Here is an 18,565-nt window from a genome sequence, read left to right as displayed (position 1 = left end):
CATGGGGTTATGGGAGAGCTCTGGGCATGAGACTGGCTCCTACTGCAAGCGATGGAGTAAATTTGCTTCCCTTGTATTCCAATCCACAGGTTTGAGAGCTGCTGTTATAAATGATGGGGCTGATCATTCCCTTAAGAGAACTTTACTCTTGAAGACCACAATTACAGGCAGTTTCTCTTCTACATGAACTGAACAGGCCATTGAAGAAATGGGCAGAGTCTGAGTTTCCCTCATGGATAGGTTCTGTCTAATATACTCATCTATACAAGGCCAAAGAATCCCAGTAGCCCAATAAACTCGTCAGCATCGCTCCCCTCTTCCACCTTGGCCATATGCTATTTAGCAACTTAACCAATGTGGGATGGAATAGACCCCACATCCATGTAGTCTAGTTCCTTCTCTTCAGTAATGTCTAATCTGTTAGTTCTTTTGGCATACAGCTCTGTACTAAAGAAGCTCTATTCTCAGCAGTTCTGTCCTCTTTTGGAAAGTGGATGGTTGTCTTTCTCCTCAGCCTCCCAGCACTAAAGCATCTATGGAGGATGCTTGGACTACTGTGGTTCCTAAGCTAGCATGAGAATCCATGGTTTTCAGGAGGTGACCTCCTACCTTCTGATCTGTTGACTCCAACTGAGGATATTCAGTTCCCACAGTTTTGCCTTTAAATGTCACTCCTTCCAACCCCTCCTCTCAATCTTTGGTATACTAACCATGTCCTTAGTTTGAAAAGAAGAAAAAAAAAGAGAATGTGCTGGTTCCAAAGAAGAATAGTTCCCCCTTTCCAGAGCTGATCTCACAGATCACACAGTGCTCTAGAGCAATTCAAATTCTTTTTAGCTATGGCTCTGTCTTTGTACTGTGAAACCCATCGCTTCATGCAGCTGGCCCAAGGGCTTTCCTATCTTAAACAACACTGTTCCATCCATTGGACTGGGGAATTTAATCAGTCTTGAAAAATTCTTCATGTCCTGGGCAAGGAAACTTTTTTTTTTTTTTTTTTTCGTGATGGGGCTAGTGGGTTCTCATTAGTTTCTTCGTGATAAAGGCTGGACAAGTGAACTTTTTGGGCTTGGCTTGATAAGTTTTCATGGGTAGTTTTGTGAGTCTGCCGTACATCATAGAGTCTTCCACTAGCTGGCACTATAGCTCTTTCTTAGTCAGAAGAATGAATCACAGCAGCAGTGAGAAAAGGTGGGTGAAAGGGAAGATTTGATTTAAATCATGATTTAAATCACTAGTCAGGAAGACTCGATTTAATCATGGATTTCTACATAAAAGTGCATTCTTGTTGGTTGTTATAATCTTAATACATATTCTTCAAAACTCAGAGATAGATGTAGGTTTCATTTTTAGAAGCTACACACTATACATTTTGAAACAGTGATTTATTTTGAAAACTTTTCAGAATAGTTTTACAGATATATCAGAAAATGAAGGATTGTTTGGTTATTTCATTGACCAAAGGTAATTGAAGCAGATATTTATGAAGTCATTGGGAGGTGAACTATCTCAAATTCAACAGGTTAATCATTTATATTTGGAGGATTTTTCTTGCCATGGAGAACATCCATGTCTCTGGATTTTTTCAACAGCAAACATATAATATTTTTACAAAACAAGCATATGGATTTTTGAATTTGGTTAAACATTCAAGTTTTTTAAAATCAGGTTTATTTTTGTTAAAATTGTTTTAACTAAAATAGTTAAATGAATTTTTTTTTTTTTAACAAAAATTAAATAGACCGTCAGACAGGTCAACATGAGAAACTTAAAACATTGGCTTCTGCAGCTAACTCAGTCATCTTCACCTTCATTTTCCTGTTTGTTCATAATCTGGAAAAGAAAAACAAGCTTTCCTGCTTTTTTCAGGTCCCAAACGATTTCTCAATTTGGAATGAATTAGTCCAAAGGCAGAAAATATTCTTTCTACACCGGCAGAAGAAGCTACTGCTGTTAAAAGTGAGATGATCACTTCAACAGTCTCTGAATCCAAGTGCTTAAGTGACTTCCACCAGTTCACTGGTGTGACTTTCTTTAAAACATCATCAGCAAACATATATTTCTTGAATGGTTCTTATGCCCAAACTGGGTCTCTTTTACGGCCTGCTGCCATTATAGGTTTTCCCTTGTAGTGAGGGAATGGTATGGTAGATCTCAAATCAATGAAGGCTACACTCAGAAAGACCTTAAGACTTCTGGAATATGCTGCCCAAACAGTTTCACTTTTGTTTCTACTGCCTGTGCCTCCCTTCTCACATTTATCTCCAGACTTCTTCTCCTTGTCCAGATCTATTCCGCCCCCAACAATCTTCTATTCATTGAACTTTTTGAAACTTTGCATTTTTTAGAGAGAGGTAAGGGATTGACTGTGTACACAAATTTGCAGAGACACAATAGGGTTGAGGTCTATTATTTCTCACCTCTCTATATTTATTTATTTATTTATTTGTTTATTTAAAAACACTTTTGCTGTTCTCTGGAGACACAAATCCACAGTTTGAGAACTGCAAAACTAAGCATCTCTGATGGTATCTTCTAGACTGAGCACTGAGTCCTATTGGATAGATAGAAAGATTAACCTAAATAATCTCTACAGAAGCCCCTGGAGCCCCATAAGATTGGGTCCCTAATCCATGAACTATTGGAACTCATTTACAAAACTTTTCTTAAACATTACATGAATATATTGTCTCAAATTCTAATTTTATAGTATATAATCCCTATTCCATCTTTGAACTATAATGTATCTTTAGATGGGTTTTTCCTCAAAAAGCATTTTATCAAAAAAATCCGACTTAAATAAAAATCTGATTTTGTTTTTGTTTTGTTTTTTTTAAATTGATTTTTATCCACCCTGGTGGATGAGGTAATATCTGTTATTGGACCCATTTCTCTTGCTGAAAGAGAGAGGCTTTTGAGCTAGTCAGAGCTCTTCTTCAGACCTGAAGAATCATAGCAACAGTGACAGGCCTGGAATTGAAACTGATCTTTTAATGCGTTTGGAGATGGTTAAAGAACTAATGGGTCTAGTCTGTCCTCCCTGGTTACTTGTATAGGCTTTATCCGCTAGTGGTTTGTCCAGCCTCGTTCTGAGTGACACAGCAGTGACCCTGCCATTGTCCACTTTGGGAGACCATGCCACAATCTTTGTGGATTTCAACTTTAGCAAGTCTGGCTTGAAACTCAGAATTTATCTTTAATTTCATATTACTTAGGTACCAACCTAAATGATCTCTCCCTTTTTGGTATTTCCACCCTACCAAAGACTTGTGGAGTTAACCATGGTTTTACGTTTGTCATCATAAATCAGTCTGTCTAGCTCCTTAATCATGTGTTGCTCTTCTTTCAAAGGTGTAGGTAAACCGGAAGGAATTTAAATACTGAAGTGTCCAGAATTAAGCCCCTTTGTTGCCATAACAGTTATATTATGATCCAGTCAGATCTCAAAAGCTGAACAGAACTGAGCTTGGTCAGTATTTGGATTGGAACATAGGAACTGTAGTAATGGATCAAACCAGTAGTTCTTCTAGTCCAGTATCCTGTCTCTGCCAGTGGCCAGTACCACCTGTCTAGTGGACAAATATAGAATAACTTAACCATAGTAGGAAGCTACCTTCTGGCCCCCATCAGTTAGCGCAGGGGTAGGCAACCTATGGCACGTGTGCCAAAGGCAGCACGCGAGCTGATTTTCATTGGCACTCACACTGCCTGGGTCCTGGCCACTGGTCCTGGGGGCTTTGCATTTTAATTTAATTTTAAATGAAGCTTCTTAAACATTTTAAAAACCTTATTTACTTTAATATATAACTAAACTATTGTTGTATGTATAGACTTGTAGAAAGAGACCTTCTAAAAAACGTTAAAATGTGTTACTGGCACGCGAAACCTTAAATTAGAGTGAATAAATGAAGACTTGGCGTGCCACTTCTGAAAGGTTGCCGACCCCTGAGTTAGCGGTTGATGTATGCCCTGAAGTCTGAGGGTTTATCTCTCTTCTGGAGTCTTTTATGCTGTTTAATCACCCATTTACATCTCCAGTCTCTTTGAGTTCTGAGTTCTGTCTCAATGATATCTTGTGGCAGTGAGTTGTATTAAAGCCCTTTTATTAGTTTTACACTTGTTGCCTTTCAGTGTAATAGCATGTCCTTTGTTCTTGGATTATGAGTAAAGAGCACCCCGTGTACCTTCTCTATATAAGTCCCTATTATGTGTTGTAGCATATTGCCCCTTCATATGTAGTATTTCCATGTTTCTAGTCGCTCTTCGTGTCTTCCTCTGAGCTCTGCTGGCTCTGTGATACAGGGAAGTGCTTATTTCTCTTTTTAATAAACCACAACTGGACACAGTATTCCAGAGCAAGGCATGCCGCTGATCTATACAATGGCATCACAATCCGTGTTTTCTGTTCTATTCCACACACATTCCAACATCTTGTTGGGTTTTTTTTTTTTTTCATTGAGCAGAAGCTTTCCATTGAGCTGTCCACAATGACACCTGCCTTCCCCTGAGTTAATTGGGAACCCAGAAACTTGTGAGTCGCTCAGCTTCTGAGACCTCCCTAAAGAACACCCGGGTTCTGCAGGGAATAGTGCTGTGAACCTTAGGTAGCATTCTGCCCTCTGAGTTGGTACCAAACCAATGTTCAGCATGGTGCTAATCTGTGCTGTGCTGCTGGAGGTGCTACTCCTGAGGGCATTCTGCCCCCCAAAATTAAAAATTAAAAATTCTGCAAGTTTTATTTGTCAATAAAAAAATGCAGAGGCTCCAGCATGGCAGTGGGAAGCACAGGCCTAATTACGTTGTAGTTTCATTTGCCTACAATATTGAGTTCCATCTCCAATCCTAAACTTGTGTTTCTTCTCAAAGCTGCTCCTCTTCAGTGTTGGATGAAAACCCTCTCTTGTGCTGGTGTGATGTTTGCATTTATATCTATGAAGTGCTTTGAGGTCCTGTTATGAAAGATGCTGTGGAAGAGCAAGCAGGGTCCTAAAACCTCAGCTTCTCCAATGGATGATCTAATAACGTGAAAACTGGCTGCTGGGATTGTGGTCATAAGGGTCCCTTGTCATAAGAACATAAGAATGGCCATAGTGGGTCAGACCAATGGTCCATCTAGCCGAGTGTCCTGTCTCCCGACAATGACCTGTGCCAGATGCTTCAGAGGAATTGAACAGAACCAGGGCAATTCTCCACTGAGCCATCCCCTGTCATCCAGTCCCAGCTTCTGGCAATCAGAAGCTTAGGGACACCCAGAACATGGGGTTATGTCCCGGACCATCTTGGCTCTCAAAATTAAGTCACCTTTTTGAGGTGGCCTCTAACTTTATCTGGATTAGGATCCTTGGGCTGCTCTGATAGGCCACAGCCAACTTCCAAAGAATGTAAGGGTGGCTCTAGTCAGTATGTTGTGCCTTTCCGCTTTCCCAGAGGTATGTGCACAGACTCCATCCTCCGGGGAGACAGACCATTCCTCCTATCACTGCATTAGACCTTCACACCGTGAGCCCACAGAGCTAGGGAACGAAGGCTCCATCCCTTCCTTTCCAAGAAGGCCTTGCCAGCCCAGGCCTGGGTTCTGATGTCAGGTAGTCGTCTGTCTGTGAAGGGACAGAAAAAGGCCTGGGAGGAGATGCGGGTTGTTCAGTGAAAAAGTCTAGCTCAGTGTGCAGCCACTGAGGTTAGGATACCTGTGGAGTGGAATAAATAGTAAAGCGACTGTGTGGTTGTATGAATCCGTTTTTTTTGCCCTCGTGGAATAGCATGTTCAGTTGTGGGCGCGTTTCTCACATAAAAGGGGTTCAGAGACAGATAACAAAAGTAGCTAGAGGCATAGAAAGACTTCGTATAGGAGACTGAAAAGGTCAGAACTGTCTGGTTTGGAGAGGAGATAAATAAGAGGGAACAGGGTAGAGAGAAGGTAAATTGGGCATTTCTCATAATACAAGAACATGGGACATCAATTAAACTGAAAAGCAGAACACTAAAACTGAGAGCAGGGAACATATTGTACACAGAATAATTAACCTTTGGAACTCCCTACCACTAAGACCAAGAGCTTTAGATATGACTAATCCTTTCTTGCATTCTGCTAATCTGCATTTTGACTAAAGGTTAAATTTAGGAAATGCTTAGAAGGTTTACAAACCTCTCTCTCAAGATATAAGCCAGCTGCTCTCTGGTGAGGGTAAAGAAGAAACTTCCTCAAGGGAAGACCATTGCATAATTGCTGCAGGGTTTCCACTTTCCTTGAAACAACTTGTACTGGCTGTGTCGTCAAACACGTTTCTGTTGCTTCAAGAACTATTCTGTGACTTGGGTTTGAATCCTTTCTCTGGAGAAAGCAAAGGCCCTAAAATAGTATTCTTGTTCAAGTCTCCCACTTCTTTAGGGGTTAGAGACGCTGTCCGATCAGACGCAGCTAAAGTGATGAACGAAGTGTGGTCTTGGTTAAAAGGCAGCGTGCTGGTTCAGGGTGGTGGTGGTTGTTGTTTTTCCCTGCCAACGTACAGCTCAAGCTGTTGTTTGATCAGCTAAAGAGTTGCAGGCCTGATTAGTATTTGGAAGGGAGATTCCCAAGGCAGTTGGCCGTTCAAATACTACATCGATTGATCTCATATCAACACCTAGCTGTAGCTAAAAGGGATGTCCTGTGTTGGTGACTCAGTAGGCTGCCTTTTCCCTGACTGATGCCCCAGCATAGTGCTAGGGGGAACTGTGCTGATGAAGAGGGGTCTGAGGTCTTGCTCAGACAGTGGTCCTGCTCACTTGTGGCCAGTAAAGCTCCCATGGCCCTCTCCACAGAACTAGGGGTGTCTTGCCTTATTTCCTATGTGGGTGGTCACAGCTGCTCACAAACCCCACCTGCAGTTTCAGTTGGATTTGGTAACTTGGCTCACCTCTTTCCCTAAATTAAATGGCTGCCTTATGCCAGCCTAGAGATGGCTGCCAGCCTAGAGATGGCTGTCCTCCAGTGGTTGCTGGGTATGGCATTTATAAAGATCATTGGCCTTCATGTTAAACCTTACCTTCAAATAGCACCTTTTATTTTATTTTTTTAACTCAAGCACTTTATATCAAATTCTAGGTTTGACCATCGCTCTGCCTAAGTGCCCAATTTATATTTAACCAGCCAATATTTTTCAAAAGGGACCCACTAGTGACTACAGGCAGCGTGGTCTTTGGGTATCTAGCATGACCCCTGATTTTTCAAAGAGCTGATGCTTGACATTTTCTAATAATCATTCCCCTCAAAGCTGTCTGGAGTTGGGCTCCCAAAATCACCAGTCACTTAAGATCTTGGTGCCTGCACTCTATATAGAGTCCACAGTAGTGATAATTGGTTACTGCCCATGCTTTAGGATAGGCCTGGTCAAAAACTTTGTCAGAAGTGTTTGATGGAAATTGCTTCTTTTTTGACTAGATGAAACCTTTTCTGAAATGTGATTGGCTTCCATGGAAAACTGACCAAAATACCAAACAACCACAATATTTTGATTCCGAAATGCCACTGTGGTGCCTCATGCTCCCGTTCGCCTCAAAATCCAGCTGGGGAGCCCAGCCCGTAATCTCCCCGATACACTGCAGACATGTTGCACTACCTCCCTTCACCAACAGGAGAGACCGTGGTGCTTCATGGGAGATGTAATCTGACCAGTGAGTGTGACCTATACAGGAGAATCCCAACTAGCCCATGGGGCACTGCAGTGGCATTCCAGAATCAAAATATTTGGGGGGGTGGTTGGTTTTCTTTTACTTTTTTCCCCAAATTCTACCTGCTGCTAGAAGAGAGCAGCCATGTTCTGACCAGCTCTAATGGCAATAGTGCGTGGCCTGAGGGGACCCCAGTGGGGTGTTTCTGGCAGGGAGGGCTGTAACTGAGGTGGGTGTCTAAGCATGTGCCTGCAGCCTCCCCATTTCCTTCAGTAACGTCTGTAGGAGAGTGGACTAGATGACACATCTGAGGGAAGGGAGCAGAAGGAGACTCCACCGTTTGGAAGGCAAAAGATGCACTGTCCTAGGGATGAGGGTTCCACAACCACCACTCCCAAGAGGAGGAGGAGGGTGGTGGTGGTGGTTGGGGACTCCCTCCTCAGGGGGACTGAGTCATCTATCTGCCGCCCCGACCGGGAAAACCGAGAGGTCTGCTGCTTGCCAGGAGCTAGGATACACGATGTAACGGAGAGACTGCCGAGACTCATCAAGCCCTCAGATCGCTACCCCTTCCTGCTTCTCCACGTGGGCACCAATGATACTGCCAAGAATGACCTTGAGCGGATCACTGCAGACTACGTGGCTCTGGGAAGAAGGATAAAGGAGTTTGAGGCGCAAGTGGTGTTCTCGTCCATCCTCCCTGTGCAAGGAAAAGGCCTGGGTAGAGACCGTCGAATCGTGGAAGTCAACGAATGGCTACGCAGGTGGTGTCGGAGAGAAGGCTTTGGATTCTTCGACCATGGGATGGTGTTCCAAGAAGGAGGAGTGCTAGGCAAAGATGGGCTCCACCTAACGAAGAGAGGGAAGAGCATCTTCGCAAGCAGGCTGGCTAACCTAGTGCGGAGGGCTTTAAACTAGGTTCACCGGGGGAAGGAGACCAAAGCCCTGAGGTAAGTGGGGAAATTGGATCCTGGGAGGAAGCACAAGCAGGAGAGCGCAAGAGGGGAGGACTCCTGTCTCATACTGAGAAAGAGGGATGATCGATGAATTATCTTAAGTGCCTATACACAAATGCAAGAAGCCTGGGAAACAAGCAGGGAGAACTAGAAGTCCTGGCACAGTCAGGGAACTATGATGCAATTGGACTAACAGAGACTTGGTCGGATAACTCACATGACTGGAGTACTGTCATGGATGGATATAAACTGTTCAGGAAGGACAGGCAGGGCAGAAAAGGTGGGGGAGTTGTGTTGTATGTAAGAGAGGAGTATGACTGCTCAGAGCTCCCGTATGAAACTGCAGAAAAACCTGAGAGTCTCTGGATAAAGTTGAGAATTGTGAGCAACAAGGGTGATGTCGTGGTCGGAGTCTGCTATAGACCACCAGACCAGGGGGATGAGGTGGACAAGTCTTTCTTCCGGCAACTAACAGAAGTTGTTAGATCGCAGGCCCTGGTTCTCATGGGAGAGTTTAATCACCCTGATATCTGCTGGGAGAGCAATACAGCGGTGCACAGACAATCCAGGAAGTTTTTGGAAAGTGTAGGGGACAATTTCCTGGTGCAAGTGCTGGAGGAACCAACTAGGGGCAGAGCTTTTCTTGACCTGCTGCTCACAAACAGGGAAGAATTATTAGGGGAAGCAAAAGTGGATGGGAACCTGGGAGGCAGAGACCATGAAATGGTCGAGTTCAGGATCCTGACACAAGGAAGAAAGGAGAGCAGCAGAATACGGACCCTGGACTTCAGAAAAGCAGACTTTGACTCCCTCAGGGAACAGATGGGCAGGATCCCCTGGGAGAATAATGTGAAGGGCAAAGGGGTCCAGGAGAGCTGGCTGTATTTTAAAGAATCCTTATTGCGGTTGCAGGAACAAACCATCCCGATGTGTAGAAAGAACAGTAAATATGGCAGGCGACCAGCTTGGCTAAACAGTGAAATCCTTGCTGATCTTAAACGCAAAAAAGAAGCTTACAAGAAGTGGAAGATTGGACAAATGACCAGGGAGGAGTATAAAAATATTTCTCAGGCATGCAGGAGTAAAATCAGGAAGGCCAAATCACACTTGGAGTTGCAGCTAGCAAGAGATGTTAAGAGTAAATAAGAAGGGTTTCTTCAGGCATGTTAGCAACAAGAAGAAAGTCAAGGAAAGTGTGGGCCCCTTACTGAATGAGGGGGGCAACCTAGTGACCGAGAATGTGGAAAAAGCTAATGTACTCAATGATTTTTTCGCCTCTGTCTTCACGAACAAGGTCAGCTCCCAGACTACTGCACTGGGCAGCACAGTATGGGGAGAAGGTGACCAGCCCTCTGTGGAGAAAGAAGTGGTTCGGGACTATTTAGAAAAACTGGACAAGCACAAGTCCATGGGACCGGATGCGCTGCATCCGAGGGTGCTAAAGGAGTTGGCAGATGTGATTGCAGAGCCATTGGCCATTATTTTTGAAAACTCATGGCGATCGGGGGAGGTCCTGGATGACTGGAAAAAGGCTAATGTAGTGCCCATCTTTAAAAAAGGGAAGGAGGTGGATCCGGGGAACTACAGGCCAGTCAGCCTCACCTCAGTCCCTGGAAAAATCATGGAGCAGGTCCTCAGGGAATCAATTCTGAAGCACTTAGAGGAGAGGAAAGTGATCAGGAACAGTCAGCATGGATTCACCAAGGGGAAGTCGTGCCTGACTAACCTAATTGCCTTCTATGATGAGATAACTGGCTCTGTGGATGAGGGGAAAGCAGTGGATGTGTTATTCCTTGACTTTAGCAAAGCTTTTGATACAGTCTCCCACAGTATTCTTGCCGCCAAGTTAAAGAAGTATGGGCTGGATGAATGGACTGTAAGGTGGATAGAAAGCTGGCTAGATCGTCGGGCTCAATGGATAGTGATCAATGGCTCCATGTCTAGTTGGCAGCCGGTTTCAAGCAGAGTGCCCCAAGGGTCGGTCCTGGGGCCGGTTTTGTTTAATATCTTTATTAATGATCTGGAGGATGGTGTGGATTGCATTCTCAGCAAGTTTGCAGATGACACTAAACTGGGAGGCATGGTAGATACACTAGAGGGTAGGGATCGGATACAGAGAGACCTAGACAAATTGGGCCAAAAAAAACCTGATGAGGTTCAACAAGGACTAGTGCAGAGTCCTGCACTTAGGATGGAAGAATCCCATGCACTGCTACAGACTAGGGACCGAATGGCTAGGTAGCAGTTCTGCAGAAAAGGACCTAGGGGTCTCAGTGGACGAGAAGCTGGATATGAGTCAACGGTGTGCCCTTGTTGCCAAGAAGGCTAACGGCATTTTGGGCTGTATAAGTAGGGGCATTGCCAGCAGATCGAGGGACGTGATCGTTCCCCTTTATTCGACATTGGTGAGGCCTCATCTGGAGTACTGTGTCCAGTTTTGGGCCCCACACTACAAGAAGGATGTGGAAAAATTGGAAAGAGTCCAGCGGAGGGCAACAAAAATGATTAGGGGTCTAGAGCACATGACTTATGAGGAGAGGCTGAGGGAACTGGGATTGTTTAGTCTCCAGAACAGAAGAATGAGTGGGGATTTGATAGCTGCTTTCAACTACCTGAAGGGGGGTTCCAAAGAGGATGGAGGTCGGCTGTTCTCAGTGGTGGCAGATGACAGAACAAGGAGCAATGGTCTCAAGTTGCAGTGGGGGAGGTCTAGGTTGGATATTAGGAAACACTATTTCACTAGGAGGGTGGTGAAGCACTGGAATGCGTTACCTAGGGAGGTGGTGGAATCTCCTTCCTTGGAGGTTTTTAAGGCCCGGCTTGACAAAGCCCTGGCTGGGATGATTTAGTTGGGAATTGGTCCTGCTTTGAGCAGGGGGTTGGACTAGATGACCTCCTGAGGTCCCTTCCAACCCTGATATTCTATGGTTCTCACAACACATTTTTTGATGGAGGCGGCTCTCACAGATTTTCCTAAAATACTTAGGAAAAAAATAAATATGCACATATACGTGTCCAAATAAATCATTGTAATTTATGTAGGAATTTTTTTGCAGACTCAATAATAATGTCCAGTTGTATTTTTGTGTCCCTGGCCCCCGCTGTGTCCCCATGCCCTCCCAATACTTGCCCAGGCTCCCCATTGTGCCCCTGATCCCCACTGCTTCCCCCCTCCATTGCCCCCAGCTCCCTTCTGCCGCCTCACACCCCAGGCTCACCCTGTTCCTTGCCTCTTGACCATGGTGCCCAGTAAGGCCAGCCCTGCTGAAGCTCAGAGCCAGAGCCCCACATCTGGAGTGTTGCAGGGCGTCTGAAGTCCACCCCTGAAGCCCCATGGCGGGGGGGGGGGAGGGGGCTGAACCAGGGGAGGGGGGCTGAAGCTAGAAGTTCATATTCCCAGGTCCTTGCTGTGACCACTGGATCACTCTCTCTGCCAGTTAAACTGTAATCTTGCAGCAGACTCCTTTAGCTTGAACTGTAGAGGAGCAAGACTTTGTTAGTGAATGCACATTAATTCTGACTAGTTCTTCTCTTGTGTTGTTCCCTCCCGCCATCCTATTCAGTTTTACAGCGCATCAGGAATGCCAACGAAGCACCTTTCTGACAGCGTCTGCGCCGTGTGTGGCCAACAGATCTTTGTAGATGTCAACGAAGAAGGGATCATAGAGAACACATACAGGCTTTCCTGCAATCATGTGTATCCTTTTCTCTTCCTGGAGCGACCAGAGCGCTAGCACCTCAGGTAGCCTGCTACCCACTGTGGGGCACTATTTGGAATCTGATCAGAATTACTGTTTGGGTAACTTCATTCTACTTCCCAGAATTCCCCCTTTCCTGACTTCATGTCTCTAGAAAAAGAACAAACACGAACCAGTTGCGTGGCAGTAGCTCTCTTCTGAAGTGGCTGCATTTCAGGAACGGGTTAAGCTATGGAGGAGCATACATCCTTTCCAGGAATTGCTTCCCCCTGTCTCTGCTTTAGGAGCAGGCACAGTGTAAGTTTGCCTAGAACCAGACAGCTGAGTCACTAAGGGGTTTGCCAGTGGAAGTGAGAACCTTCCACCTCTGGGTCACCAGTTCTAAACCAGCCAAGCTGACAACAAGAAAGTAATTGCCATCTGATTGTGTGGTCATCTATGGGAAACAAATTTGGTCTCGGTCCAGTTCCTAGTGGATAAGTGTCCGCACCATCAAAACTGGCATTAATAGACCCTCATTGTTGGTGCACTTTGTCCAGAGCCCAAAGCTTGGGGATAGCCATTCAGCCAATAGAGGTTGTCCCTCAAGGCCGGTCCGAGGGGACAGTGTTGGAGGAGCTTTCACCGTTGCTTCTTCCTGTGTTTTGATTTTTCTTGGGCAAGAGGGCTTGTCCTACTTGCTTCTGTCATGGTTCAGTTTTGCTTTGTGTGCATCAGATGTAGTTGATGATTGAGGAAATCTTCAGAACACACAGATCAGATTGAAACTACTGTGGTTTTCAGAGCGCACCTTACTTTGCAAGTCATTAACCACATGCAGTGCCCCAGTGATGCTGGGCTTCCTGGTCCCATGCATGTAACACTTCGTGCGGCTGTCTCTACTAAAGGTCTTGTGGGTTTTCTGCTGATGGCACAATTCAAAACCTGACACGCTGCTTAGATTACCAGCACAGTGTTGATCTGAATGTGATGGGTTAGTTGTTATGGCTCGCTACTGATCGCATCCAACCAGAAGATTGATAGGTTCTTGTCCAACTCAGACTGCAGGGTTCAAGAACTCAGAGTTCTATAGTGGGAGTGCCTAGCAAAAACACGTACACTGAGGACAATACCAAATTGATAACTTTGAGATTAACAAAAGAATAATAAATGCTATGAAACTTATAATTACAAAACAATAAAAGAATTCCAAAACTCCTGGTGGTAACATTCCTATTATACGTACCTTAACTTAACATACTCACACCCTTCCTTGAGGACCCGGTAATAGGAAGTGAAGGACTAGCCTCGCTCCTGTCATGCCCCATAACACGATGATGCTGGCTTCCCCAATCGTTAGAAATGTTGAGTAGTTCTACTATAATGCACAAGCTGAGCATCCTAGAAGATACTCTATAGAATATAGGAGAACAAAGACTAAAGAAAGAGCTAAAGACTAAAGAAAGCGCTAAAAGAGCGAGCTCAAAGAGACCTAGAAGTAAAGCTTAAAGGCTGCTAAATAGAAAGAAGCTAGAAGAGCGCGCCAGACTTCTTCCGTACAAGGTATTTTATAGGACCCTGACACTATGTAATTCAGACCCCACCTACTATACCCAAATCTTAGTTCCATCCCCTAAGAAATGTATGAGTACCCTTATCCTATAGGTTAGTGGATTATGACACTTACTTTCTGTATATTAAGGATTATCTCACTCCAAAAACTGCCAACCTAGGCTCTCTTGGCGACTTCCAAGTTGTGGTGTACCCTGTGGTTACCAACTGGTTGTAGATGCTGGATAAACCTGTTCAGTATTGTGTATAGTTCCTCCCTTTGGTTCCCCCAAAGTTTAGGGACCACTCCCATCTATGCCAAAGGTTACCAGCTTTTATGCTGACTTAGTCTTAACTGATTATACTTTTAGCTATATAGCACTTCTTACCGGATCTTACAGGCCAGTAGGCTTCTTGCATTTCAGCAAAACTTATTATTAGGAAACACGTGCCTCAACACATCCTAAATTCAAAGGAATTAATACTGATAAAATAGAAGAATGAAATGGATTAATTCAGAAAAAGAAACCTATTATTTGATGTGGCTGGCTGGATTAGTAGGATAGAATAGCTAGCAAAATAATCTTATGGGCTACAGCAGTGGTTCTCAACTTATTTACCATTGTGGTCCGCATCCAATACTACCTGTATGGCCCTGAGGATGTCACATGGGCCGCAAGTGGCCCACGGGCTGCAGGTTGAGAACCACTGACCTAGAGCCAGGGTGTCTAAACTTGGCCCTAAATAAGGGCCACATTGAAAACACGTCTGAAGCTATGGGCTGCACTTGTCTTTAAGGCTATAATCACCATTCTGAGTTCATTTGTTTTGAATAAATGACTCTATCATGAGCTGAGCAGTTTGGGAGGAATCTAGGCCAGCGTTTCTCAAATGCGGCCACCAAAGTCTTTTCTTCCTGCCACACCCTCCTGGGCAGTGATTGGAGGAGGCAAAGCAGTGGTCCCTCCCCCAGGGCCACCAGCAGGGGTTGGACCCTGCCGTGCACACTTCCCCCTCCCTGCCCCCCCCCAGTCCCCCGAGACACGCATGCTGGAGGAGCAGGCAGCTAGTGAGTTCTCCACCTTCCCAGGGACAGTAGGGTTGGGCTCCAACCCTGGGTTCGCGAGCAGTAGGCTCTGGCCACGGAACTCCAACCCCTGGTTGCGGGGCTCCCTGCCCATTACCCCTGGCCTCCGCCAGCCCCTCATGCTACCAGCACTCCTAGCTATCTTCAAGACACCACTGACTTCCTGAGGAAACTACAATGCATTGGTGATCTTCCAGAAAACACCATCCTGGCCACTATGGATGTAGAAGCCTTCTACACCAATATTCTACGCAAAGATGGACTACAAGCCGTCAGGAACAGTATCCCCGATAATGTCACAGCAAACCTGGTGGCTGAACTTTGTGACTTTGGGCTGGTCTACGCTGGGGGAGGGGGTTTCGATCCAAGATACACAACTTCAGCTATGCGAATAGCGTAGCTGAAGTTGTGTAAGTATCTTGAATCGAATTACCTGGGGTCCAGACGGCGCAGGATCGACGGCCGCGGCTCCCCCGTCGACTGCGCTACCGCCGCTCGCTCTGGGAGTTCCGGAGTCGACGGTGAGCGCGTTCGGGGATCGATTGCTACCTGCCGATATGGCGGGTAGTGAAGACGTACCCTTTGTCCTCACCCACAACTATTTCACATTTGGGGACAATTTATACCTTCAAGTCAGCGGCACTGCTATGGTTACTCACATGGTCCCACAGTATGCCAAAATTTTTATGGCTGACAGAACAACGCTTCCTCAGCTCTCGTCCCCTAACGCCCCTACTCTACTTGCGCTACATTGATGACATCTTCATCATCTGGACCCATGGAAAAGAAGCCCTTGAGGAATTCCACCCTGATTTCAACTATTTCCACCCCACCATCAACCTCAGCCTGGACCAGTCCACACAAGAGAGCCACTTCCTGGACACTACTGTGCTAATAAGCGATGGTCACATAAACACCACCCTATACCGGAAACTTACTGACCACTATACTTACCTACATGCCTCCAGCTTTCATCCAGACCACATCACACGATCCATTGTCTACTGCCAAGCTCTAAGATACAACCGCATTTGCTCCAGTCCCTCAGACAGAGACAAACACCTACAAGATCTCTATCAAGCATTCTTAAAACTACAGTACCCATCTGCTGAAGTGAAGAAACAGATTGACAGAGCCAGAAGAGTACCCAGAAGTCACCTACTACAGGACAGGCACAACAAAGAAAGTAACAGAACACCACTAGCTGTCACCTTCAGCCCCCCAGCTAAAACCTCTCCAGCGCATCATCAACGATCTGCAACCTATCCTGAAGGACAATCCCTCACTCTCACAGACCTTGGGAGACAGGCCAGTCCTCACTTACAGACAGCCCCCCAGCCTAAAGAAAATACTCACCAGCAACCACACAACAAAAACACTAACCCAGGAACCTATCCTTGCAACAAAGCCCGTTGCCAACTCTGTCCACATATCTATTCAATAGGACCTAATCATATCAGCCACACCATCAGGGGCTCGTTCGCCTGCACATCTACCAATGTGATATGTGTCAGCAATGCCCCTCTGCCCCGTACATTGGCCAAACTGGACAGTCTCTACGCAAAAGAATAAATGGACACAAATCAGTCATCAAGAATTATAACATTCAAAAACCAGTCAGAGAACACTTCAATCTCCCTGGACGCTCAATTACAGACCTAAAAGTCTCAATTCTTCAACAAAAAACACTTCAAAAACAGACTCCAAGGAGAAACTGCAGAAATGGAATTAATTTGTAAACTGGACACCATTAAATTAGGCTTGAATAAAGCCTGGGAGTGGATGGGTCATTACACAAACTAAAAACTATTCCTCCATGGTAATTTTTCCCCTACTGTTACTCACACCTTCTTGTCAACTGTTGGAAATGGGACATCCTGATTATCACTACAAAAGTTTTTTTTTTTTTTCCTGCTGATAATAGCCCACCTTAATTGATTAGTCTCGTTAGAGTGGGTATGGCAACCCTCATTTTTTTTCATGGTGTGTGTGTGTGTGTGTGTGTGTGTGTGTGTGTGTGTGTGTGTGTATAATATATACACCTCTACCTCGATATAACGCTGTCCTCGGGAGCCAAAAAATCTTACCGCATTATAGGTGAAACCGCGTTGTATCGAACTTGATTTGATCCGCTGGAGCGCGCAGCCCCGCGTGCCCCCCCCCCGAGCGCTGCTTTACCTCGTTATATCCGAATTTGTGTTATATCGGGTGGTGTTATAACGAGGTAGCGGTGTGTATACACATAATCTTCCTACTGTATTTTCCACTGCATGCATCTGATGAAGTGGGTTTTAGCCCACGAAAGCTTATGCCCAAATAAATTTGTTAGTCTCTAAGGTGCCACAAGGACTCCTGTTCTTTTTGCTGATACAGGCTGACACGGCTACCACTCTGAAAGATAAAAATGTCACTGGCCTACATTGTCAGATCTTTGAGGCTGGGATGGCCCAGTACTGCGGGGTTCTGGTCCAGGACCAGGGCTCTGAGATGCTACCACAATACAAATAAAAACATCCTGAAGCTTGCAGGCTGTATCCAATGTTTTGTATCAATACAGTGCATCCTCCTCAATCTTACAGCACTTGATCTGAGAGTAGATTGAATTTTCTGAGGATTTACAAGTAAGTTTGTTAGTTTGAGTTAAAAATAAGACTGGGATCTCTACAGTTTTGGGGGAAATTTTTTAATACTACTAGCAAATAAGGTATTGGGTTCTGAGAACACTTCAATCTCCCTGCACACTCAATAACAGACTTAAAAGTGGCCATTCTTCAACAAAAAATCTTCAAAAACAGACTCCAACAAGAAACTGCAGAACTGGAATTAATTTGTAAACTGGACACCATCAAATTAGGCCTGAATAAAAACTGGGAGTAGATGCGTCACGCAACTCCCACCAGGGCTCTGCCCCGGACAGCTCTGACTGAATTTAAGCCTTGTAAATGCCACATAATCTTATTGGAATCCTCATCTTCCTTTTACCCTTTCTCCCTTTGTACTGCTTGTTCTCACACCGTGTCATGTCTTAATTCAATTGTAAGTTTCTCTGGGCATGGACTGCAGATGTTATCTGTTCTATAAAGTGCGTGATATGCATAAGCAGTGTGGTGAACAATGGGTAAGCAAGAAGCAGCATTCTATAACTCAGTCATTAGAAGGTGGTGGTAGTGGGAGTTTTCAGCTACTCGGAGGCCTGGTGGGTTGCTGTACGTAGGCTCAAACTGAACAGGACATTTGAGTCATCATTTATGGGTGTTGAAATGTGAAAACAAAAAGCAGAAACTACAAGGGAGCAAGCAGCACTTGACTTCATTTGGAGCTACATAACATCTACTTCCACATCACTAATTACATCTTATCTGTCATTAGTGACCACAGACTTACTGCGGTTGACATTGGACCGAAAGTTAGAAGGAAAAGAGAAACAAAGAATTTCTTAGAAGGAAATTTTGTACTCGTGTGGTGGGAAGGAAATAGATTATACCACAGGCAGCAATCTGACCTTGAGTGACCGTTGCTGAGGTGACCATATATTTTTCTTACTCTAACTTCCTTTCTGTAATTTTAATCGTGAACGTCTAGAAATATGGGATGTTAGTCATGGTTAGAATTTCCCTGGAGTGTGATCGTGCACTCGTAAAGCC

At 45.0% G+C, this 18,565-nt stretch overlaps 1 protein-coding gene across 1 annotated transcript in view; it reads left to right on the top strand.

The window, feature by feature from the left end:
* The window catches only part of RNF121 (ring finger protein 121), a 43,112-nt gene that overhangs the window by 20,299 nt on the left and 4,248 nt on the right, over positions 1 to 18,565 (top strand). Inside the window, exon 7 of the mRNA XM_065415526.1 lies at positions 12,170 to 12,303. Coding sequence (XP_065271598.1) covers positions 12,170 to 12,303 — 134 coding nt within the window. The remainder of the gene's footprint in view (positions 1 to 12,169; positions 12,304 to 18,565) is intronic.

Source organism: Emys orbicularis, chromosome 1 (genome assembly GCF_028017835.1).
Source record: "Emys orbicularis isolate rEmyOrb1 chromosome 1, rEmyOrb1.hap1, whole genome shotgun sequence".
In the NCBI taxonomy this organism is placed as follows: Eukaryota; Metazoa; Chordata; order Testudines; family Emydidae; genus Emys; species Emys orbicularis.
Note: the sequence above shows the minus strand (reverse complement) of the source record. Positions and strands in the feature narration are given on the sequence as shown.